The sequence below is a fragment of the Corvus brachyrhynchos genome, unplaced genomic scaffold (assembly GCF_000691975.1).
Source record: "Corvus brachyrhynchos isolate BGI_N302 unplaced genomic scaffold, ASM69197v1 scaffold4, whole genome shotgun sequence".
Lineage (NCBI taxonomy): Eukaryota > Metazoa > Chordata > Aves > Passeriformes > Corvidae > Corvus > Corvus brachyrhynchos.
In genome coordinates, this window is record NW_008237878.1 from 7,242,693 (window position 1) to 7,266,082 (window position 23,390).

General features: G+C 43.2%; 2 protein-coding genes across 2 annotated transcripts in view; one reads left to right on the forward strand and one right to left on the reverse strand.

The window, feature by feature from the left end:
- Positions 1-1,273: 1,273 nt before the first annotated feature.
- On the forward strand, positions 1,274-13,077 carry CFAP100 (cilia and flagella associated protein 100). The gene is made up of 14 exons (XM_008632244.2): positions 1,274-1,363; positions 1,753-1,859; positions 3,084-3,273; positions 3,880-3,947; positions 4,616-4,779; positions 5,366-5,446; positions 6,051-6,232; positions 6,312-6,465; positions 7,186-7,234; positions 7,805-7,956; positions 8,684-8,819; positions 9,297-9,499; positions 11,077-11,170; positions 12,255-13,077. Exons 1-14 carry the CDS (start codon positions 1,339-1,341, stop codon positions 12,321-12,323), a joined length of 1,674 nt encoding a protein of 557 aa, XP_008630466.1. The 5' UTR covers positions 1,274-1,338; the 3' UTR covers positions 12,324-13,077.
- The window catches only part of ZXDC (ZXD family zinc finger C), a gene marked incomplete at its 5' end in the record, with an annotated part of 14,465 nt that continues 3,993 nt past the window's right edge, over positions 12,919-23,390 (reverse strand). Inside the window, 9 exons of the mRNA XM_017732534.1 lie at positions 12,919-15,114; positions 15,916-16,017; positions 16,801-16,973; positions 18,766-18,850; positions 19,524-20,209; positions 20,781-20,951; positions 21,542-21,672; positions 21,794-21,872; positions 22,769-22,921. Of these exons, the coding sequence (XP_017588023.1) occupies positions 15,028-15,114; positions 15,916-16,017; positions 16,801-16,973; positions 18,766-18,850; positions 19,524-20,209; positions 20,781-20,951; positions 21,542-21,672; positions 21,794-21,872; positions 22,769-22,921 (1,667 nt within the window). The remainder of the gene's footprint in view (positions 15,115-15,915; positions 16,018-16,800; positions 16,974-18,765; positions 18,851-19,523; positions 20,210-20,780; positions 20,952-21,541; positions 21,673-21,793; positions 21,873-22,768; positions 22,922-23,390) is intronic.

Genomic DNA, 23,390 nt, shown 5'->3' on the forward strand with positions numbered 1-23,390 from the left:
AATCAAGGTGTGCACCGAGGGCTGAAGCTCCAGGTGCTTGCTGCAACTGCTCTGCAAGGTTCACAAACTGTATTTAGGCATTCAACTGCCTGCCCAACCCTGCCCTGACTGGGCTTTCTCCAAAACTCACAGCAGCAGCAGGGGTGATGTTGTTCCAGGATGCAGATGAGAGACCCCTAGAGAAAAATATTCTCTTACATTAATCAAAGTTCAGAGAGGCTTGAACTCTAAGTAACCAGTCAAGGAGGTTCTTGGTAAAAGGTACTTCAAGAACTGAAAAGGAGAGAGAAAACATCTGGGATATATTCAAACAGACTAAATTTTATCTCACCCTCTGTGTCTCAGCAGGGGAAGTTTGACACCTCTAAAGAATAAGATACTAATTGGGCAGCTGCAGAAAAAACACAAAGCACCAAGGACGGACATGGAAATTAGGCCAGATGAGTTTAGCTCAAAATACATAAAAACTGGAGGCTGTTCAGAGCAAAAACTGATGCTCTAAAATAGCCCTAAAACTAGTGCAAGCAGAAGAGGATATTTTCTACGGCGTCTTATAGCCGTGCAGATCAGGAATGGTGCCAGCAGCAGAATTGCATCAATTGAACTAATACCTCACTGAGCCCAGCTTGCTGCCTTTGGTGATTAAAGGAGAGCTTTAACAATGGTCTATCTGTTCTTTGTAAGTGAGATCATTCCAATTATGCCTTGTCCCTTAGGATCCGTAGGAAGAACTACAAAAAGACTGGAGTCAGAGAAACAAAAAAGTAACCTTCAACAGTTTGCCAACCTAAAATGAAAGGCAACAGAGTTCTGTAAAGTGTGTCTGTGCTGTCCAACTATCATTTAGGCTTATTGCAAGAAATCCACAATGCTGAATCAGTTACTGGGAAGAGCTTTAGTGAGTAAAAATGTAGCTTGTGAACTAGTAACAGGAGGATGAAAAAGCATGGGTGTGGATCAGAACTGGTGACTGGGTGGAAAAAGAGACAAGGGACTTGGGTTGCTTGCTATCTCCAAATTTGTTTTGTTGCTTTCCCATCAGTTTGCCTGTCTTTTGCACAGCTTTCACATAAGCCAGGGATTAACATCTCCTTTTGGAGGTCAGAACATGTATGTTTTCCAGTTTAATGGAGCTATTTGTTAATTGCTACAGACACTAAAGGCTCAGTGGTAAAGACACAGAAAGCCCCTCAGCCTATCACTGCTGTAAAACTTACCACATCAATTACTGGCAGATCCCAGCTGACTGATTTGTTCATGATTTTCTTTGGGCCAGGGTCAAAGACAGCATCCTGACATACAGCATCAACATCTAAAAGTCTCTCTTACAAAACTGAAATGGAAACCCACCTTGCGCTGTCAGGTAAGGACACAATGCTCCGGCACCTTCTCCTTGTCATGTCAGAGGAGACGCCTGAAGTCAGGTTCTTCTGCCTCAAAACAGATGAAATGGGTAAAACAGCTACAGACTTAGAAAAATCCCTGGCTGAAATGCTGTTGTTGATCATAAGATATGGTCAAGTGATATAAACCGTTCAGAGGTCTCCATTTTATCACTGGCTTCTCAGAAGCCCTATCCAGCTCCCTGCCCTTGATCCAGCATTGTTAGACATCTGCAGCTGGGAGCACAGCCCACCCTCCAGGTGTGACACAGCACATCCCACTTCCTTTCCACTGGGTCCAGATATTCAGCTTCACATCTTCTATGTCCTCATCCTGGTTTTTTTTTTTGGTTGGTTTTTTTTTTCCCAGAAAGCACAGAAGAGGATGAAGGAAACGCAATGAAAAATCCATTTAAAGTCCCACCAGATACTGAACTTTTCTCAATGAGGGACAAGGAAATTAAAAAGGCACAGGCGGTATGTACACATGCTTTAGGCTAAACTATATAACAAGCAGTTACTAAGGCAGGCACCCACCCAATAGAATACCAAAATTTAGTGCATGAGAGATCAAAAGACCTCTTCATGAGAAAGCTGGGGATGTTCAGCCTGGAGAAGAGAATGCTCCAGGGAGACCTGATTGTGACCTTTCAGTACTTAAAAGGTGCTTATAAAAAAAAGAACAAATTTTACACAAGCAGATTATGATAGAATAAGGGGGAGTGGCTTTAAACTAAAAGAGGAGAGATTTAGATTAGATGTTAGGAAGAAATTCTTTACTGTGAGGGTGGTGAGACACTGGCACAGGTTGGTCAAAGATGCTATGAATGCCCCATCCCTGGAACTGTTTCAAGGCCAGGTTGGACAAGGCTTTGAGCAACCCAGGATAGTGGGGTGTCCATGTTCATGGCAGGGGGTTGGAACTAAATGATCCCTAAGGTCCCACACCAAATTCTGTGATTTCGTGATCTCTGAGAGGTCTGATTGTTGCACGGGGTTGCACAGCCTGGCATAGCATGGAAGGAAGCAAGAGGTCTAAAGCAAGCCCTCCTCACCTCACACTGGTGACTCATACAGTCTGGTTTTTGCTTGGGTTGAAGGTCACTGTAAAATTGTGGGGAAGAGCTTAGGAAGCGGTACACTAAGGCTGTCTGATGAGTGATGTCTTCAGCATAAACCATGCCCAAACTTGGGCAGACAGCACTGAACTACATTTCAGTCCATGTGAAAGCAAGGAGCAGGAACACCTTTTACCCTCCAGAAGGTTCTGGAGTGGGTTTGAATAGATCCTCTCAATCTGAACTTAATGGTTTAAATGTCTTTGTGAAAGCTGGACCGAGCTGGTTGAGTGTGGGCTGTCCTCCTTTAACTGGGGGACTCAAAGGATGAATCTCAGAAAATTTCCATTCGCTCACAGGAATAACCCAGGAAGGAAAAATGAGGACACTGAGTGGGTACAAACTGGCACAGCTGGTGGATGGATGCAGAATACAAATCAACAAACTAATGAGAACAAGTGCTAAGAAATTTAGTGTTTCAGTTGCCTCGAGAGAGAATATTATTTGGATTAGTCAGATAAACCAGGCAAACATGCATCAGCAGGGTATCAGCACTCCGCAAATTTCTAGGCTGTCAATAACTTACTCATGTCTTTAAAATAAAGCACAAGATCAAACTGTCCACATATCTGATTTCTCACAGGAACGTGAAAAGAGGAAGACTATGAAAGTCCATGAGAAAACTACTTACTCCACTAAAATTAAGGCAAAAAGTGGGTTGAGGAGAGCTTTGAAAAGGGAGGAAGAAGAGGAGAGCAGAAAAGAGGCAACATGTGAAGAGAGACTAAAAGTTCTTCAGGAGCTGCTTTCACGGAAGTTAGCCATGAAAAAAGGTGGAGAACAGTTGCTGTCTGTGCAGTGGTGCTGCTCAGCTGGGTAACAGCCTAAAGCAAAGGCCAAAGAGGGCATGGGAGGAGCAGCTGGCTCTGGCTGGTTTTGGTGAGGTCATGCAGACAGTTCTGTGCTGTACCTTGCCAACCTCTGCGTGCCTGAGCCGTCTCCAGCTCAGGCTCTTACGTACAGAGCAAGGGCCACCCCTCACAGTAGCCTGGGTTCCACCAGCCTTGCAGCAGCTGAGCTGGCAGCCAGCTGAGAGTTTGCAGGATCTTGCATCATGGAAACCTTTCTACTAAGCCAACCTAAAGTTGGATTTTAATGGATACAGGCTTAGATTCTCTGGCTCTGACATGAGGAGTAGATTTGCCATTAATGTCTAGAGGACAAGGACCAGATTCTCCACTCCGTTCTACCTGGTTTTACTCCATGAAAACCCATACAAAACTGATCCTAAACAAGGTTATAACTAGAATACAATAATCAATATTGCTGACTCCAATGCCAGCCAGATCCATGCTCATGGCAGCCTACATATTCACTGTGTTTTGCCTTGGCCATATTTCCCCCTCCATAGTCTAAGCAACTCTATTTTCTAATTTCAGGCTATGCATTAAACAGGGAGACTTTCCATGGCTACCTACAGGACAGAAAACAAATCTTTTTTCTTGAGGTACTTGGCTTTCAGCATGTTACTTTCTGTTCATTTAATTACTCTTCCCTGTGTTGCTTTGTTTTGATGTTTATTCTCCTAAGATCTACTGCCTAGAGATCTTTCCAAAGTGGCACACATCAGACCTCATGAACTGACTGTCCAAGTCCTGTGTTTCAGTCACTCAGAGTCTGTCGCCCAGCAATTCCCAGCCAAGAAATACAGGAATGTAGGTCATTCCCATCATTCAGTAGCCACCATGAAACAATTCCATTTGTGAGATGCACAGATATACTGACCTTTGGCTACTGCTGTCCTATACATAAATTGTAGCTGGGAGCTATTCTGAACTCAAGGGAATGGAGTAACTGTGCTGGAATATCCCCATTAGTCACCTCTATTATTGTGCTATAACACAACTGAATCAACCTTTGTCAGCCAGGAGTTAATGCAGTGCTGGGACTTCTGAATTCTGTCTTTAGATTCACTGCTAATTTGCTATGTTCCTTCTGAAATAATTCCTGGCCTCCATGTACCTGGCTTGCACTAAGTCACACACCTGGGTTTGAAATCCTTACCCTCTCTGCCCACAGCTGCCAGGCATTTGGTAACCAGGTACCAAGCTAAACCAATGTAGCTTTAAAACCAACCAGCTGATGTAACTGTGTTGCCTTTGGGGTTCATTTCAGTACACCATTGCAGTAAAGCGAGGGGAAATTGAAAGGATGGAGAACATAGCAAAGAACGAGGAAAAGAAACTGGAAAAGGCTGAGAGAAGGATGGAGAAGGAGGCTGCCATGTTTGATGAGTTCCTGAAGGAGAACCATAATAGCTCTGTTGAAGCACTGAGAATGTAAGGAATGTTGATGGAACCACCTGTGTGCTATTTCATTCTGGGCACAGGAGATTTGCTGCTTGATCTCCCTGCCGGGTTTTGGCTGAACACCCTGAGTTTCCCAGAGTTACAGTTCTCGTGGTACTTTCTTCCCACACATTCAATAAAAGGAAGGAGAACAATAGCCAGGGAATACTCTCATTGCACAAAAGCCCTTGATCTGGTGGCAGCAAGGAACCTGCTGGTGGCCCCACCACTTCCATTCTTCTCACAACACCCTTACTGGAGGGAGATGCCTCTACCCAACCCCTCACAGTCCCTTCAGTGAAGCAAATTGAGCACTTTGGCCCATTAAAGGTATCACAAGGGCAGAGCTGCAACTGATGCTCAGCAGCAGCCACATTAGGGAGGCCTGAACACTGGAATGCCATGCTTTGCCAAGAGAAAGAGGGTCTTCAGGCAGGAGCCAAGCATCTCCTGGGATACATCTACAACGCAGATTTCCAGGGCTCATATCGCATCTTTTTCACTGTTTCATAGGCACCTCAATTCACTACTCACTACTGCTTTGTTTAATGGCTTATGTTTATGCATCCTTTCCTAGGGCCAAAAGAGAAACCTCAGCAAAGACAAAGAAAGTAACAGAGATCCAGGGAATCACTACCCAAATAAAGAAAATCCAAAGGTAAGATTGCTCATTACTCCTGCCTAACCTTTAACAGCTCCCACAGTGCTATAGCTTCCCAGTCTTTACAGGGGATAGATTTCTAAAAGTGTTCCATTTTAAGAGTCCAAATGTTTATGCTTTTGTTTTCCAGATGCTGGCTTTGTTTCTAAAACAACTCATCTAGTTTCCTAATGACATTTTAAAGCATAAATATTCCAAACCCAAAATTAAATGCCTAACATCAGATTAAAATCCAAACAAAACTAAGTAATGCATTTTAATGGGGACCTAGGGAAAGACAAAAGAAATAACTATAATTACCATTATGAGTTGAGCTAGAAAAATTTCTCATCTCTTTTCAAATAAAAATTCAAAAATTAGCAAGCTCAGTACCATAGCAAAGGGCTGGCCAGAGATATGACCAGGCAGTTTCCACATGAGAAACCACAGAAAGCACAGAGGGCAGGTTCCCATTTGCCTTTGCATGTCCATGAAAACCATGAAAACATGCGTCCTCTCTCCCCTTCTCTGGATGAAACTCAGTATCAAGAGTGAGAAACAACCTGTTCAAACAGGAGCTTCCCTCCCCGCTAACAAACTTTGTCCACTTCTCTCAACCCAGTGATATCTCCAGATTGGAGGACACTCTGCAGGAGTACAAGATGTACAGGGACATCCTCTACCAGCTATCTCCAAAAGAGTGGCAGGAGGAACACAGAAAAAGGCACGAAAAAGAAAAGGATGCGAAAACAGAATCCAGAGTTAATGAAAGAAGTGCTGCACCTGCCCCCACCACCGAGCAGGGTGAGTGCCAGGAAAGTGCTGCTGCTCCTCCCTGCAAGAGAGCCCCAGGCTCTAAGTGGACACCTCCTCTTGTCTCCAGACCAGGGTCTGGCAGCCGGGACAAGCACTGCCCCTAGCATCAGTTTTACGGATATGCCAAGTTCCCTGCTGTTCTCAGAAAGTTTGGATTTCAGGTCACATGATGTCATGCCACAGCTCAAACACTTCCTGAAGCCTCTTTTGTCAAGAGAACTGTAAGTACCAGACAATGCCAACAACAGACTTAAGTACTATAAAGAGCACTCAGCTGACTGGGAGTCAGCACAGGGGAATCCCACTGCTCACCTTTGCTGGGCATACCAAGATCTGGGGTTTACTGGATTCAAGTACCAGCAGAAAGCTGTCACGAGTGCAAGTCAGTACCTATATGCCTGCTCCAAGTGAGCTCTGTCCTCAAAGGCTCTGCTGAGAGCCTGCCCCAAGTGGGGCTGGCACTAAGATGATGCAAACAGAGGCTTTTAATCCTTCATGGCACAGGGTGATAGGTACAAGTGAATGTGATGAGCAGACTGAGCTGCCAACAGCAGCCAGGCACCCTTTCCCCCTCTTCCAGCTCTTGTGTAAAGAAGCATTAAACAAAGCCTCCCAGTGAGTTTAAAGGCATTTGGATCAACACCCTCAGTTCAGGTTGATGTGTCATGTTCCAGCTGCACTGGCCAGCACAACCCAGAGCAGCACAAAAGGCAGCTTGTTCATGGACAAAAGTAGCTCCTGTGCTGCCTGTTTGTGTGACCCCTAGACCCTACTGACCCCTAAATATCCTACAGCTGCACGGGCGCAAAGGTGGGAACGTGCAAAGGACTGCTCAGGAGTAAACAGCGACAGTGAACAATAACAGTGTTCATATGTCACTAACGAGGTCTGCTCTGAGCTGTCATTTCTCTAAGGGCCTAACACACAAAATGCTTTTTCAGAGGTTCACTGGAGGATGCAGAAAGTGAAATCAGCTCGGATGAAGACAAGGTCAGAAGTCTTACGTTGAAATATTTGCATTTTGTTTGTCCTGCATCATTTACCAATGTTACTAATTTCCCTCACCTTTTAACCATTAGTCACAGTATTGAGGAGTTACTGTAGTTACAAATTATAAATGTATGTTTAAACATTCATAAATGTTCATGATTTGGCAACACATATTATAAATACCTTAGTTTAACTTTCCTCCTTCATTTTCCAAAAACCTACCATCATCTCTAAGCTTGCCATCCTCCCATGAGATATGACATCATATAATGAAAGATTTTTAAATTAGTGCAGTTACTGGCTTACAGGTGAAATTGAAGCTTTCCCACTCACAGATGTTTGCAACACTTTTTACCCCCCAAAGTACAATTTGTTTCGGTGGTGAGTTACTGAGGCAAAGCTACCCACATGGCAGGAAGGTGGGGCATGTTTGTACATGGACAAACACGGACTTCTCCAGATGGAAGAGCATTTGAACAGCCAGGGCTGGTGCAGCCCAGCCTCTGTGTAGTTCAGTGGAATGGAAGCTAGAGAAGGGAAAAAACTCATCACACGTGTTTTCCACTCCAGGAGCCTGAGCTCTATTTTACCGATCCCGAACAATTGCTGACTACTTTCATGGAGATGCAGGATGAGAACATATCCTACATCCACAACTCCCAGGATATTGAGGAGAGCTGGAACAAGGTCCGACACACTTTCATCACCACACATGAAAGCATGTAAGTGTAACCCTGCAAGTGATGGGAAGGTGTTGCTGTGCTCCACCTTTCAGACATAAGTGACCCCTCTGCCCCCACAGACACCTCCCCATCGCAGAGCACGGTAATGCTGCTCACACAGCAGGGTCTTCCTTGTGAGCTCCACCTATGCTTACTAAAGGAGATAAGAATTGAGCTGGGGACTAATTCCTTAGTCCTAAAGCCACAGGCTAGGGAACTGATGCATTAAGCATCCTGGCGTGGATATAAGTATAGTGTAATTCTCATGAAGACCAAAGGAAGAAACAAGGCAATTCCTGGAGCGACCCAGAGCAGCACCTATGCTGACTCAGTGCAAAACCTTCCTAGAGGAAGATTGCAGGGAACCCAAGTGTCATTGTTATCTACAATTTCGGTGGCAGCTAGACATATATATTCCCATTTAAAATGCAGTTTATCTCCTTGTGGAAGTTTTAAGGGTAATTTGGATCCCCCACTGACTTACTAAAAAGCCTTGAATGTTTAGCTATGCTACTTTTCCCTCCCCCACACCAGCACAGTAACTGCTTTTCCAGAAAAAACGTGAAGTTCCCTGTGCTCTCGGGCTGCGGATGCAAGCTCCCAGGAAAGGCTGAAGTGTTATCTCCATCTGCCGGCAGCAGGAGGGAACAACCCAGGCTGCGGAGAGCAGAGCCTGTGTTCCAGAGGTGCGCTTTCCAAATACCTCCTCTCTCTCTCTCTCCTCTAGGGAGAAGGAGTTGGCAGCGCTGAAACAGCAGGTAAACACCCTCCGAGCCACTGTCGCCAAGGAAGAAGAGAAAGTAGCCGATCTGAAGCTCAAAGTTCAGCTCTTCTCCTCTGGAGAACACGAAGCTGATGACCAGGTACGCGCTGGGATCCAGGCAAGGGGGGTTCACGTGTGTACAAGTGGTTCCTCTCCACCAGCCACATCCATCCCGGGAGCAGAGCAGACAGGGGTTGCACTGGGGAGGGACCAGCACTGTTTCCCAGCAATGGAGCTACAGCAAGGGAGGTTTGGGGCACTGCTGAGGCAGCAAACTGGGGCAAACGTGTCTGCTCCATGAAGCTGCTGTGAGGTGATGATGTTGCAGAGACAACTGGGCAGCTGCCACCTGTCCCAGGTCACAGCCAAACTGGGAAGATGAAACCAACAGGAGAATGGCTCAATACAGCCATCTGTCCCTGTCATTGCCGTTAGCCAAGCAGGAAACAAGCAACTGAGTCTTGTTGAGGGGATTAAAGTGTTTCCAGTATGGATTTCCTTCGGGTTTGGAGGGATACGATGGTTGTATTTGGCAGAATCCAGATGTGCCACTCACCATATCTCCTGTCACATCTAGGACAAAATTCTGACAAGCCTGAACAAGAAGGTGCTGGAAGTCTATTTGCACTGCACTGGAGACAATGAGACAAACCTGCCAACAGTAGAGATGTTAAAGGTAATAGAAAAAAAGCTCAATGACTTGCTGGACAGCGTGGAGAGAATCCCAGCAGCAAAGATAGAAAAGGCTGTGAAAGCCATAAGAAAGGAACAGAGGGCAAGGTAAGGCAAGACCCTCTTCTGGAAAATGTCTCTATTTTTAAGTGTTGACAGCTGAAAGAGTCAAATCAACCCAAAAAACTCTAGCAGCAATCTGAAATCCCATGTGAGCAATCCATCCCATTTTACTTCTGTAAGGGTTCTACATTCATAGAACTTGCATCTCCTTGTCAGTGACCAGCAGCCCACAGCTACGTTAGAAAAGACCTGCAAGCTACATTAGAAAAATCTAGAAGAATAAAAAAGAAAACACTAAACCCACAAACAATAACAGATTCTATGATGAGAATCGTCGCTTTAAGAAAAGAATTTACAGTAACAAAATTAAGCTGAATAAATAGAAAATTAAACCTCAAGTTAACACAGTCTGCCTTCCCCTGATATTTTGTCAGGCTTTAATATGTACATAAGGGCATTTGTCAACAACTCCAGCTTTGAAATGTTTCTTCTACAAAACTTAGTTTAACTTGTGTTACTAGATTAAATAGTAGCAATTAACACAATCAGTGTAAGTCCCAAGATGAGACACATTCCTTTAGGCCCAGTTACACAAGATTTCCCCTCACAAATAACAGAGATAACTGAACTGATGACTGTATCCGGCCATCCTCAAGTGAATCAGACAGATTAGAGTGAGGATTTAAAGCCTGAACAGTGACATTTCCCTTCTGCTTCTTCTCTTTCTCTGCATCTTTATTCAGCTGTGTAGTAGAAAAGGTATGGTGCTTCTTCCTGATATTCTGTGAATGGATTTGCACTCTTAAATTGCAAAATAAGTAAGACACACATTTATTCTATGCTGGTGTGGAGAATGGTGGAGGAGAATAATTCAGGAAAGATACCACACACTCTACCCCCCAAATAAAAATCAAAACCAATCAAAAAAAAAAACCAAAAAACCAAAACCAAACAAATGAAAAACCCACCAAAAAAAACCTGAAAAATACCCCCAAAAACTAAAACACAACAAACCCTTCAAAGAGCATTAAACATTTTCCTTAAGATCACACAGTTAAGACTGCAGTTTCTCTGCACCAGTGTTCCATACCTTGAGCCCATTTCTGTTCCAGCATTTCATTTCCATAGGGAACAGGAGCACCAGTGTTGGCCTGCACTGTGCCCCTCCGGGCCCAGTGTAGCCCCGTGGGTGTAACACCCTCCTGCTCACCCCCGTGTGTTACAGACCTGGTGCACTGGTGAGAACTGGGGATACAATAAGCATCACCCCTCCCCACAGCTGGTGAGCATCCTGGTCAACTGCAGGGCATGTCACCTGCTGAAAGGGGTGCAGAGCATGTCTTTAACAGAGATCAACTGTCCAACGTCTGCTGCAAAGCCTGACATGCTTTTTCCACCCATCACTCCAGAAAGAGTAGGACCAGCTGCAGGCAGTGCCTCCCTCTTACCCCTTCACAGCAACCAACTCCAGCAGCAGCTGTACCCAAACCCCCGAGTTCCAATGGTTAGATGTAAGGTGTGATATAAGATGTAATGTTAGATGTTGATGCTGTGTGTCAAAAGCACATCTGGTGTAGCTGCATGGCGCATTTAACCCATCCTTTATTCCCTCTCTTCAAAAGGCTCAGAGAGGAAAAGCAGAGACAACTGAAGCAGCAGCAGGATGAAGGATTGAAAAGGGACATGGAAAGATCACAGCTACCTGAAGGAAAAAAGGTAAGTGCAGTGGTCTGTGGAAACACCTCACTTCAACAGCTCACTTTGGAGAAGCTGGGGGTACACTGAGTATCAAGTGTTTAAGGGAAAAGTGTTATTAAGGGGCCTCCGCAGCTGTGTGGGGATGGCACCTGTAGCCAGGTGTAGCCCAATTTACAAGAGTGATGTAACTTAAGCCACTGCTGGGAAGTCAGTCACACTGCACATTATTCCAGCTCAGTGTCCTTCCATCATCCTTCTCTTGACCACATGGCCCCCTTCACTACTTACCAATTCTCAGTAAGCTCATTTCAACTCATTAACTTGGCTGTATTAAACAAAGCACAAAAATTGGCAAATGAGGAAGCAGGCAGCAGCAGGACATTCCTGATAATGGCAGCAAGGCCCTAGATCAGCTCAGCCATACCATCAAACCACACCTTTTCTGACAAGTTCCACATCCTGCCACACTGTGCTATGGCCCCTTGGGAGGCTCGGTGCCGAAAAAAGGGGAGCGGGGCAGCAGCAGGACATCCCTGATAATGGCAGCAAGGCCCTAGATCAGCCCAGCCATACCATCAAACCACACCTTTTCTGACAAGTTCCACATCCTGCCACACTGTGCTATGGCCCCTTGGGAGGCTCGGTGCCGAGCTTCTGCCATGGCTCCTGCTACACCTTCCCCAGCTGAACACGGCCGTGAGGACACACCAGTTCTGGCACACACCAAAGCAGGGACAGCACAGGTGAGAGCAGAGGCCTTGAGTCCCTGCCCTTTTAGCCAAGAGAAAATAAAATAGAGGGTTCTGTAGCCTCCCTCTGATATTTCTCTGGATCTCCAACTCCCCCTCCTCTTCCTGACACAGCACTAATGAGTAGGTACAATAGTGAGTTGTAGAAGCTGAAGCAGGAGCACGCAAACAGCCTTCAGGTGCTTCACATTCGCTTTCCAATACAGAAGCACACTCAGCAGACACCCTGCAGTCTGCCTAGAGATCAGGGCAAGGGCCACAGCCCCCCCCCAGCCTGGCAGCACAGGGCAGCTTTAGCTGCCTGGTCAGACACCCTACCAAGCACTGATGCAGCACCTTGTCCTCCTCTGCAGAACTTCAAGACAATGGCTTTGCATTCCAATGCACCTGCCAGGAAGAAGAAAGAACAGCCAAGGAAATAGATAAGGAGAAGGAAGAACAATTATGTTATTTCTCTTGATGGCACAGCCTTAACCACAGCTCATAGGGTTGATGCTGTTCTGGAAGTCTTTTGTAGATCTACATTTTGTCAGTCTTTGCTCAGTTGAACTTTACTGTCCCATGAAATTTCCTTCTCCTACCCTAAGATTGCAGAGAAAGTTTGCAACCCTTTTTCCCCTCCTTCGATATTTTGCCTAAGAAAATAAATTAAAATTCTCTCATTTTGCTTCCCAAGCTCCTGCTAAGCACCAATGCTTTTCTCATTCAGTTTTTGATGCCAGTAGCACTATCCCTACAAACCTGAGCACCGAGATCTATCACATTCCTAGGTAACAATCCTTGTTAAGGCACAACTAAGCCAGGCACCTCACAGACATTTATGACAATCACAGGTCTTTTGAAGGACTGTAAAAACTGAGGGCTATGCTCTAATCCAAAGTCATTATAGACTTCACCCCACTACAGTGGAGAAGACGAAACCGAAGGAAAAACACAAGCTCTCTGCAGAAATCAAGCTGCCAGCAATTACCTTTGTGTCAGATGCATCCATGCAAAGAACAACACCCAGTGACAAACTGACCATAAAAAAAAGCTTTATTAACCCTTTTGCACCAGCAGTTCTTCAGGTATCCATTGCCAGCAATGGAACCTAAGCCAAGTGATCCAATTTTCCGCCCTCAAGAGGTTAGCACTTTACATTCATTTACAAAGCTGAGTGAGGTACATTTTCAGAAGTAGAAAGATTTGGTTGCAAGTCCCATAAAAAGATGGAGTGTTCCTTGGCCATTTTAATAGATTACAAACTGGTATGGTCCTTGAGAAGAGAATAATGCAGGTATTGGGAGCTCGAGGTGTCTCAGCTTCCAGGGAGAGCATGGTGACCACTACAGCAAGACCCTTCAGCAGAATTCCTCCCCGATCTTTCTACCTCTCAGGAGCGGACTCCAAGCTGCAGTCACAGCCATCAGGTAGCTCTCATCTACCAACTGGAAATCCAGCCTGAGAGGGATCAGACTTTCCCTGGACATAAGCTGTAAACTCAGAGTGAGAGGAACAGAGAGACCTCAATGCTCAGTTAGGCTAGATAGAAAAATAAAGCTGGTTTGACCAGAGATATAATACTGCCTACAAATCAGGAGCTGAAGTTCATTGTAACCTGTATGCTTTTTTCCTCCCCAAGTCTCCACTCAAAAAAAGCATTTATATGGACACATACATAGTTCAAAAGGCACAGGAAGTAAAAGCATTTCTGAACGACCTCATGTGAATTTAACATCAGTATAACTGTAAAATAAATAAATATGTGCAAGATTAGAAAGATCACAACGTTCTCCTCCGTGACATATCTTACATATCTTGTAAAAAAAAAGAAAACACACATACGTGCATACACACACCTCACTGAGAATAAAAAAAAAAGTACAAACAGCCTTTTATCAAACTCCTATACATACTTTTACAGGCATTCAGGACATCACCATAAGAAACATTTAAATTACTACCTTAAAACATAACCAAAGGTGTTTTTTTTCCCTATACAACCCTATACTTATTTAGGTGTCTGCAATCCAGGTAAGTTAGAGTACATACAACCTCTCCCCCCACCCCCAAGAGCAACTGCAGTTTTTCAGGGACAAATCTTCCTGGGCAACAACTTTCCCCCCTCACAAAATACTCTGACAACTGCATATTTTGTAAACCAGACGGAAGCTCCACGTGCATGTGACGCTCTGGGATAGCAACAAAGAACATGTGTTAACAGTGTTCAATTAACAAAACAAAAACACCAAACAACCCCAAATAAAAAGGTAGTGGCCAGCTCACAGGTAACTTGGCAGCGGTTTATAGATGAGATAAAAATCAAGGTGCTTAAATTTACATGATGGTCAACATTCCTCCCAAAAAAGGGAACACAAAGATAAAACAAACCTCTCTCAGATGCTGTTGGACTCTTAGCTAATCACTTACAGTGAGTACAGTTCTATTGCAGTTTTCTTTTTCAAGTTTTGCTGGAAGAATTCAGCAAAGTATTTGGGATGCAGAAGCAAGGAAAGGGAGAAACTCAACATGAGCTACAAACTGATTCACAGCTAAGTTAACATTTAGAATCTAGCTTTCTAAAACAAAGATTTTAGAGCATCTCATTTTCATGGCATGGAACGTTAATTTTGTTATATGTGACATTTTATTCCAGTTTTCTGCCAAAACACAGGGGCCAAAATAATCCTTTTTTGTGTGTGTGGAAAAGTGTGTTTTTAGCTCTTAATTCCTTGATGCCCCTGGCTCCAAGGGGAAACCAATGGAAGGAAAATCTTAACTGTCATAGGCAGGATTATAAATTTGCACTTGTTAGCTGTAGAATACTTGCTTTCCTGTGAAAACAGTAAATATTACCTCAGTTTGAAGTGTAACAAAGTACTTCTCCCTGAAACAACACTGTACAACAGTCTGCCTCAGCCTCCCCAGCCACCAGGCAGACAGGTTATCTTACACAGGCACATCAAGTGGGATTTACATTTTTTTAAGAAAATCTTTCAGCTGCAACTGCCTTTAGCAAATCACAAAGAGTGCAACCATACTTCGGTTCTCCTACTTTTTGTATTTTCCTTGGAAAAAGACCCACACAATTATCTCACTCTGTCATGATTGCCCAATTTGTTTTCAAGTAACTGTTCTTAATAATCGTCATTCCAGATCCTGTAAATTTATTGTGCTTCCAGTGAACTGAGAGTTATCAGAACCTGCGTCATCTTCAGTGGAATTGTGTGGTTCCTGTTAAAGCAAACAGACAGCATGAAGTGCTTTCACCTCTAGATGCTTTCAATGCTTATCAGCAAGATTATCTTGACATTTATCCAACACCACAGAAATGCTTGGAACGGCTCACAGGAAACCCACAGATTTCCCACTTCAGGATCCACCCAAACAGTGTTGCCACAGTTTTTTTACAGAACACTTCAGATGAATATTACTAATGGAAAAATATCTAAAATCAGTTTTTCCTCTGCTAACTCTCTACTATGGCAAACAATCCCACTCCTCCTGTATTTCTAGGTTCTGAGGAAGGTGTCCCTCCTCAATAAAAAAGCTTTATTTTCTATCCAGGAGAAGCACACATGGCAGGAATAGGTGCATTGCAGAGTTTATCAAAGACAAGGTCCCCAAGCAGGTTTTTTAACATAACTGACACTCCCATAAGAGCACCACTCTGAAATCTAGGCTCAAGATATTACTTCCTGCTTCCCACCCTTCCTGTAGCCTGCAACATTCCAATTCTGATCCTCTTTCTTGACCCACCTAGTATGTACAGGATGGGATCAGGAAAACAAGGATGGGGCATTTCAGAAAAAATGAGTAACATTTAGTTATTCGTTACTCAGTAACAGAGGAAAAAACCAACCACGTCTGATGTATCAAAGGTTGGTAACAGACACAAGGTAAGTCATGCAGTGCAGCTCTCTGCTTACTACTCCTTGTGAGTGAAATTCAGCTCCCAAAGGGAAACAAGGTATTTTCATCAGGCAGAACAAGAGAGTGCTCACAGTAAACTGTCTTTACTTTGACACGCTGTACCTGAAGTATGTAAACAGGTAAATCCACTGTAAGCTGAGAATGTGATGAGGAAGACTGAGAGCTCAGCTGAAAGGGCAGATCTCCCTCTCCTGGGGAATCATCCTGTGAATGCAGAAACATGATGAAATTACACAACCCCCAAGTATCTCAGCACAATATGGCAAATTTCACTCAGCCTCACAATCTTAAAATATCTGATAAAGCCACTGCACTGTACTAGTAAGGCCTAGATCCACAAAGCTGTGGAAAGCTAACTACAACTTAAATCTGAACCTAGCTCAGTGTTACAACCTACTATCTTGTCCTCATCAACTTGGAACACTGGCAAGATCTGAACAGGAAGGAATGGTTCATCTTTCAACAAATCTAACACTCAGAAACATGCAACAAGTTTCATCATGTTTTCATGAAGCTGATATTAACATGAAAATAACAAATGCGTAACATCCATCAAAAAACCAGATCCATGGAGAACTCTGCCATTAGGTCTCTCCATATCAGAGTTGTTAGGAATAAATGAGAAGGAACTTACCCTCTCTCTGAATACTACACAGATGCACCGGGCAAAAAATGTATTACCTGCCACGGTCCACTAATCAGTCCCCACCCAATTATTAGGTTGTCTGGGTTTTTTTAAATCTTAAGCTTTATTTCAAGAGATTAGAGAAATAACAGTTTAGGCAGAAACTTCTTTCTGCAGGAATGTTTTCATGTCCATCTCATTTACTTTGTAAATAAAAGGTGGAATAATATAAGAATACTGCGGAGCTCAAGACCCCATGCAGGGGCAGTAGTACCTGAGTTCAGAAGTATTCAAATTCTTCCATAAATATGAGTATGGAAAACAGAGAAGCTGAGCATATTTTTTTTCTCCTCAGCTCTTACCTGAAGAAGCTGAATTTGCACATACTGGGCTCCAGTGGCAGAGTCCCTTATTGTCAGTCCTCCATTTGGCAGAACTATGTTACCACTCAGTCGACTGCCAGGAATAGATGACGAAAAGTTGGTAGGGCTTACTTTACCACCCTTGTTTTTCCTATGACCAGAGCCAGATGCCCCTAAAAGAAAGCAGTTTTAGTATTTAAATGTCCAGAAAGAATTTGCCAGTTTTCAGCTAGTGTTTTTCAACTTTCTGCAGCTGTTTATACTACACAGCAAATGCCCACAACAGTGCACCATAATTAAGCACCATCTGACAGCTGCTAAAAGGCCAGGGAGCACTCAGCTGGAGAATTCCAGCTGCTGACTGAGCACCTTTTTACTTGAACACCATTAAAAAAATCACAATCTGCTAAGCTTAGGGCTCTCCCCTGTGGCAGCACAGAAATATCAGCATATTTGTGGTGTTATGGAAAGGAATTAGGAAGCAGGACCGCATTTTCTATTTTTAATTTTGCAACTAATTTCCTGAGAAGTCATGCACATCATTTCTCTAAGCCGTAAAAAAAGCATAGTGAAGATCATTATTTACAGAAAGATTTCAAGGACTACTAGGCAGAACAGGCTACACAACTACAACTATCACAACCTTAAGCTATTTTCAGTTTAAAGCAGGATGAACCAGCTGCTGTATCACAAGCTGAAAACCAAAACCCTAATCAAAACAAAAGTAAGAATACGATCCTGTCAGCTGTTCAGGTTTTTGTTTGGATTTTTTAAAAAATCTGTAATAAATGAAGGGCTTGGATAACCTCTTTTTAAACACCAAACTTCCCTCTACAGTATTCACTCAATCTAGTTAAACCAATCAGAAATTCAAGACTCTCTAGACCCCTTTGAGAGTGTAGCATTGAGACAACAGCTGGAGAAAAGTGGACTACTGGGAGTCTTGAGCAGGACCAGAAGCAGGAATCTTCTGAGGTCGTCTTAGGAGACATGGAAAGTGCAATCATCTTTTTTAAACTAATGTCCAAACGACATGTTTGATGATACATGCCCATGTTTGATAATACAAGGCCCCTTAGGACTAGTTTCATAAAGCACTTATCCTTCCATATGATGATTCGCTGAACCAGACAGAATTTATGCAGGTATGCATTTTACAAATACACAAACACAACGGTTCTCAAATCAGAACTAGTCTCTTAACCCACCTCAAAAATCATTGCCTTGATTTTCAGAGGAGGAAGGTCTAAGAGACAGCAAGGCAGCACTAAACTCACTTTATACAAATTATATTGATATATCATAAACATATGATATTCCACCCCAGCCCCAAAGGTAGACACAACCTGAGCTCATGCAAGCCCAGTGAGGCATGGACCACGTTTGATCTGACAAAGGAATGGTTATTATTCACATCAAATGGCTTTGAGTCAAACTAAGAGGACACATCTGGAATCATGACCTAAACCTCACCCTGCACAAGAACTCTCTACAAGGCTAAAGTATAAGAAAGAGGTTTGAGTATATCTAGATAATCAAAAAATAAATTCCTTAACACTGTTACTAAGTGAAACACAGAAGCAAAATCCAGCTGATATTTTCATTGTCTGTACTGAGTAAAAGAGCCCCCTAAGTAAGACCAAAAGCATAAACAACAGAAAGCAAAGTGACATTAATTTTTTTTGTTTAAATAAGAAATTAAGAAGCAGATGAAGAGATGGACAGCTAGTGTCTTGTCATGAATCATGGGGCACAGCTTTCTTTGTAAACTTCCTGTGAATCTGATATTCCACAGAATGTGATTATCCTGAGTAACAGATGGTACACCACATGCATAATTATTTTAACTAGCAATAAACAGAACGGGACATTTAAGAATGTTACTCAGAAACCTGCTCCCACTGCACTGCCAAAAATAGTAAATATTTTTATTTAGTAAATTTAACAAAATTAATGGCTTCTCACCTGTGCTGCTGCCATTCCCTTTTTGTTTCTTTTTCTTGGCCAGCTGAATGGCTCTGTAGTCTGTTCTTGCAGACCCACTGCTCTCCTAGTTAAAAAAAAAAAAAGCCCAGAGATGCAAGGTTTTTGGAATTAAGAACAAAACAAGACAATGAACACAGACTAATGAATTCTCAGATGCAGTTATCTTCTATGCTGCCAACACTGAATTCTAGTTTTCCCCGATCTTCTGATTAGAGTTTCAATAAACTCCCTGTATCTATTCAATATCTGGAGTTCAACACAAAAAGAAGTTAGCTCCACCTTTGTAAGTGTTCACATTTTAAGAGTGTAAACATTTACTTTGTAATGTAAACAAAAAGTTAAGGCTGCAGTAACACAACGAAGCAGAAAGGGAAGAGTACTTAAAACAGGAATGAGGACTGAAGTGAAAACGCTGCAGTTACTGTTACAGCTCAAATCTTTCCCTGGAATGAAATGAACAAGATGTAACATGTATTCCTGCGAAGTCCATTTCAGGCGGATGGCTTCTTCCTGAATCACCAGAATTCCAGTATTTCTTAGGAGAACTTGTCACCACACTGAATCTACTTGTGGAAACACATTACTCAACATACCGTTCTACATCTTTCATCAAAAGAGAGCCAAAATACATGATCTGCAAAATCTGAAAGGTCTCCCTATCAGGTGTGAGCAGCCAGGGATATCCCCAAAGTCAGGCTGTCGCATCTAGGGGTAAAGTGAATACAGTTACTCCATACCAAAAACGAGCTGCCAGTCACTGCGCCAAGATCCATTTCCTTCTGTGCACTGTAACTCCCTGGAGGGTTGGAGAACACAAACTGTGTCACTACTTTGCTGCCCTCCTGCTGACCAACCACATCTGAGCAGGGAAGCAAATTCCGTTCAGCTTTAATTGGTGTCAGTAACTCAGGCACATTGGTGCTGCCGAGGCTGCTGGAAGGAGTCAAAGTGGCTGTGTCTACTGTTAAATTATTGCTGGATGTCAACCCATGCACATCCTGACTGGAATTCCTCACTGACAGAGATGCCAGCGAACCCAAGGCTTCGGCATTGGCAGTCTGTACATCATCCAAATTTAAAGTGCTTTGCTGTAGAACTGCTGCACTGGTTCCCAGCAGGAGAGAACTGTCCAGGCTCTGGGGCAGGTCACTGCTCGCCACCAGGATCAAGGGATCAACTGCCTGGCTCAGGGAATTGTTACTGACAGGCAGGTTCCCTCCCAGCGTCGAGCCCACCGAAGCAACATCAATTGTGACAATTCCAGAGTTCACCAGCGCCATGTCCGTTGTAATTCCAGAATTGTTACTGGACACATTGGAGAACAGGGATACGAGGTCAATGTTGCTGAGATCACTCTGCCCCGGACTACTGAGTTCACTGCTGGGGGTGAGGGAGCTGGTTGCTTCCAGCTGAGTTAGGAGATCTGAAAGAGAAGGGTTTGGTTATAAGACAGAGCTTTCACAGACAACAGGGAGAAAAGAAAGCTTAAAATTCTATAAAATTCTATATTCTCAGCCTACTAAAACACGTCCCAACTTCTCTGAAAGCAGACTTAAGGAAAAGCAGCCTACTGAAATAAGTTCATTCCTTTACTGAGAAGTGCCAGTTACAAAAGCACTTGCCACAAAATAACACTAAGGCAGTACAGGCTAAGTACAGGTTGTAGAGGAGTGAAAGAAGTGAAAAGAGAAATCCTTTTAGTCCTTCCTCATACTCTACAGATGGCACAGAAAAAGACAAGCTCTACTTCATTGAAAACTGCTGCAATTTCTCACTATTTCAGAGGTCAAGCTCAAGTATCAGTTTCCAATACTCAGAGATCCCAATGAAAATTTTAGAGGAGGATGAAACCAACTTCAGTCTCAGAGAAGATTCTGTCATTCATATAAATGGGACTCAGATTTCAACATCAGTAATTACACATTATTAATTTTCCTTAATAAACATTTAATTTTTTCACTTCAGCCTCTGATAGCCAGAGACAAACACTTTACCTGGGCTGAAGTTATGCTGCTTGACCATGTGTGTCTTCATACTGTGTTTGGAAGTGAACAATTTATTACAGCTGGAAACAGGGCACCGAGTCTTAAACGAGTCCACATCCTGAAGATGTTTTTTGGAGTGAATATACAGACTACTTCGTGCTGAAAATTTTGCACAACAGCCTGCAAGAAGATACATAAGGCTTTGAAGCTTCAAATTTAATGAAGTTTCACTTTAATGTCTTAACAAATCAGAGTATTCTCTACTTGCTATTTTGCAGCACCTGTGCATACACTCAGAGGAACCACAGGAAAGTAAACCTGTCAAAGGGTAGGGACAGCTCAACAACCCATTTATGACAACATGAAACTCTTAAGTCATTCAGTGTGAAAAGCATAACCTTTTCACACTATGGCATCTGAAATTCTTCATGACAACTGCTGGAAACACCAGCAAAAGGAGAAACAATCATCAAGTAGAGCTGTTTTACTTTAAAAAGCGGAATATTCCACATCAGACCCAAAAATCTTTGCTCCTGGAGTCCCACTGAAGTGGTGAGGGTGGTCAAGGTACATTATGCAACAGTTTGCTGTCATTCCTAACTCTGGGAATGATCACTTGTTCAGTTACAATGTCTTCCATTTAGTTTTACCTCTTCAAACCCTGTCAGAAGATTCACTCTAAATTGTTCCAGTTCTGTACTAAGCACACATAACCTTTAGAAAAAATACACACCAGTTACCAGGAAACACATACAAGAGTGGAGCAATACCTTCTACTGGACACTCAAACGGTTTTGTACCAAGGTGAGTTATACTGTGGCCTTTCAAGTGTTCTGCTCTTGTGAAGGACTTCCCACAGCCTTCTACTGGGCACATGAATCTCCTGTCATCTTCGTGTTTCCTACCAGGGAAGGAAATTGTCATTGGCATGATTAAATCCACTACTGCTTAGCTACTGGAAGAGAAACAAAGACAAACAGCCAGTGGCTTAGGACAGTATAATCAGAAAAAGCTTCCTTTACCTTTTATGCCTCAGAAGCTTGGACATACTGGTAAAAGACCAGCCACAGCCTTCAAAGTCGCAGATAAAAGGTCTTTCACCTTGAATAAAAAATGCTACATTAATAATCTCATATAAAAACACATACTGCTACTAGAAAATATTAAAACCTGCTTAAGTTGAATTAATTTAATTTAAGAGAAGACAACTCAACAGCCTCTCCTGCAATGTACTGCAGAGTACTATCACATCCCTTCCTCCTCGCACAATCTGGACTTTCTTTAACTCCAGGCTATTGCATCAGAGAGCACAGGTACTCATCAGTCCACCTCATACCTTGAAGGTGCTTCAATAACCAGTAATAGCATTACTCAAAAGAGAAACACAGCTGAACTGTTTTTCCCTGTTTTCATGATCTGTCACTGTGTCTTGATTACAAGACTGTGAAGTATGTGAAATTGGTTTCCATCACACCTATGAACTTCAAGTGACACTTTAAAAAACCTCAAAACTGTAAAACCATGAAAAGAGAGGACAGCAGAGGACACACCAGTGGCATGACTGTATTTCAGCTTTGCAGTGGTCCTTATGAATCAGAAGTGCTTGCCAGAGCTGAAATTTATCTTCTTGCTGTTCCAAACCTTGGCACATACATTCCACATGTTCTGAGTTTTTCAGCTGTTTGTTTGTATCAAGATTAGAATTTACGCAATGTTTTGAACATCTATGAACTTGGGAATAGATCTGGGATAGTTTTTTTCTGGACAGAGTGCAGAATGACAAAAGCCAAAGCTTTGCATGTCCTTAACTACTTTGCACATGACAACTTGATTCGATGGACTTCTGTCCCCAGAAAGCCAAGAATCAAATGCTTTCACTGACTCCAAATAACTCATGCCATCCTTCCTGACTTTCAGTTTTTCCAGCACACTGAAGTCCACTTTCTACATACTATGTTCCATGTACTTCCCCAGGTACAAGTCATCCCTGTGAATACCTGTGTGACTCCTCATGTGGATTTTCAGTCGGCAGGCCTTATCATACTGCTTGTTACAGCCAGGGAATGAGCAGGTGAACTGCTCTTGCTCTCTGAAGTGGGCTCGATTGTGGGAGAATAATGCACTCACTGTGATAAACGTTCTCTCACAGCCTGGGGAGAAAAGGGAAACAGCACAACCGCTTAACAAAACTGAATCAGGAAAACTGCACTCTTTTCTCCCTCCCAGCTTTTAGCGAGGTACTTTCATGATAATTTTTCAGGATATTACATCAGGGAAAATGGAAAAAAAACCAAAAAAACAGTGAAATCCTAAACATTATTTCCAGGAATTAAAATTGTTTTGCCAAGGTAGGCAATCAAATATAGCCTGGGTTAAGGCACACCCACTGAAAGCTGGCGCCGTGTCTTGCGGTGTTTCACTGCATCAGCACCAAGTCGCAGGAGGAAAGGCACAGCATCCTCCAGCTCCCAAACTTTTCCTCTTGATAACTGGCTTGGAGGAGGACCTTCCTTGACACTCTGGGGTACCACGGAGGGGAAGGAGAGGCGGCGGGGAGAAGAAGCGAGCCGAGTGCCGCACGGCCTCAGGGCAGGGATCCCAATTTCTGGAAGGGGAGGG

What these genes read in the sequence shown, in the direction of transcription:
- CFAP100 (XM_008632244.2), top strand. Translation starts at nt 1,339, where the DNA reads ATGGAAACCCACCTTGCGCTGTCAG. An exon ending in TCTGTTGAAGCACTGAGAAT is followed by an intron (nt 4,780 to 5,365) that starts GTAAGGAATGTT and finishes ATCCTTTCCTAG; the next exon opens with GGCCAAAAGAGAAACCTCAG. An exon ending in AGCTACCTGAAGGAAAAAAG is followed by an intron (nt 11,171 to 12,254) that starts GTAAGTGCAGTG and finishes CCTCCTCTGCAG; the next exon opens with AACTTCAAGACAATGGCTTT.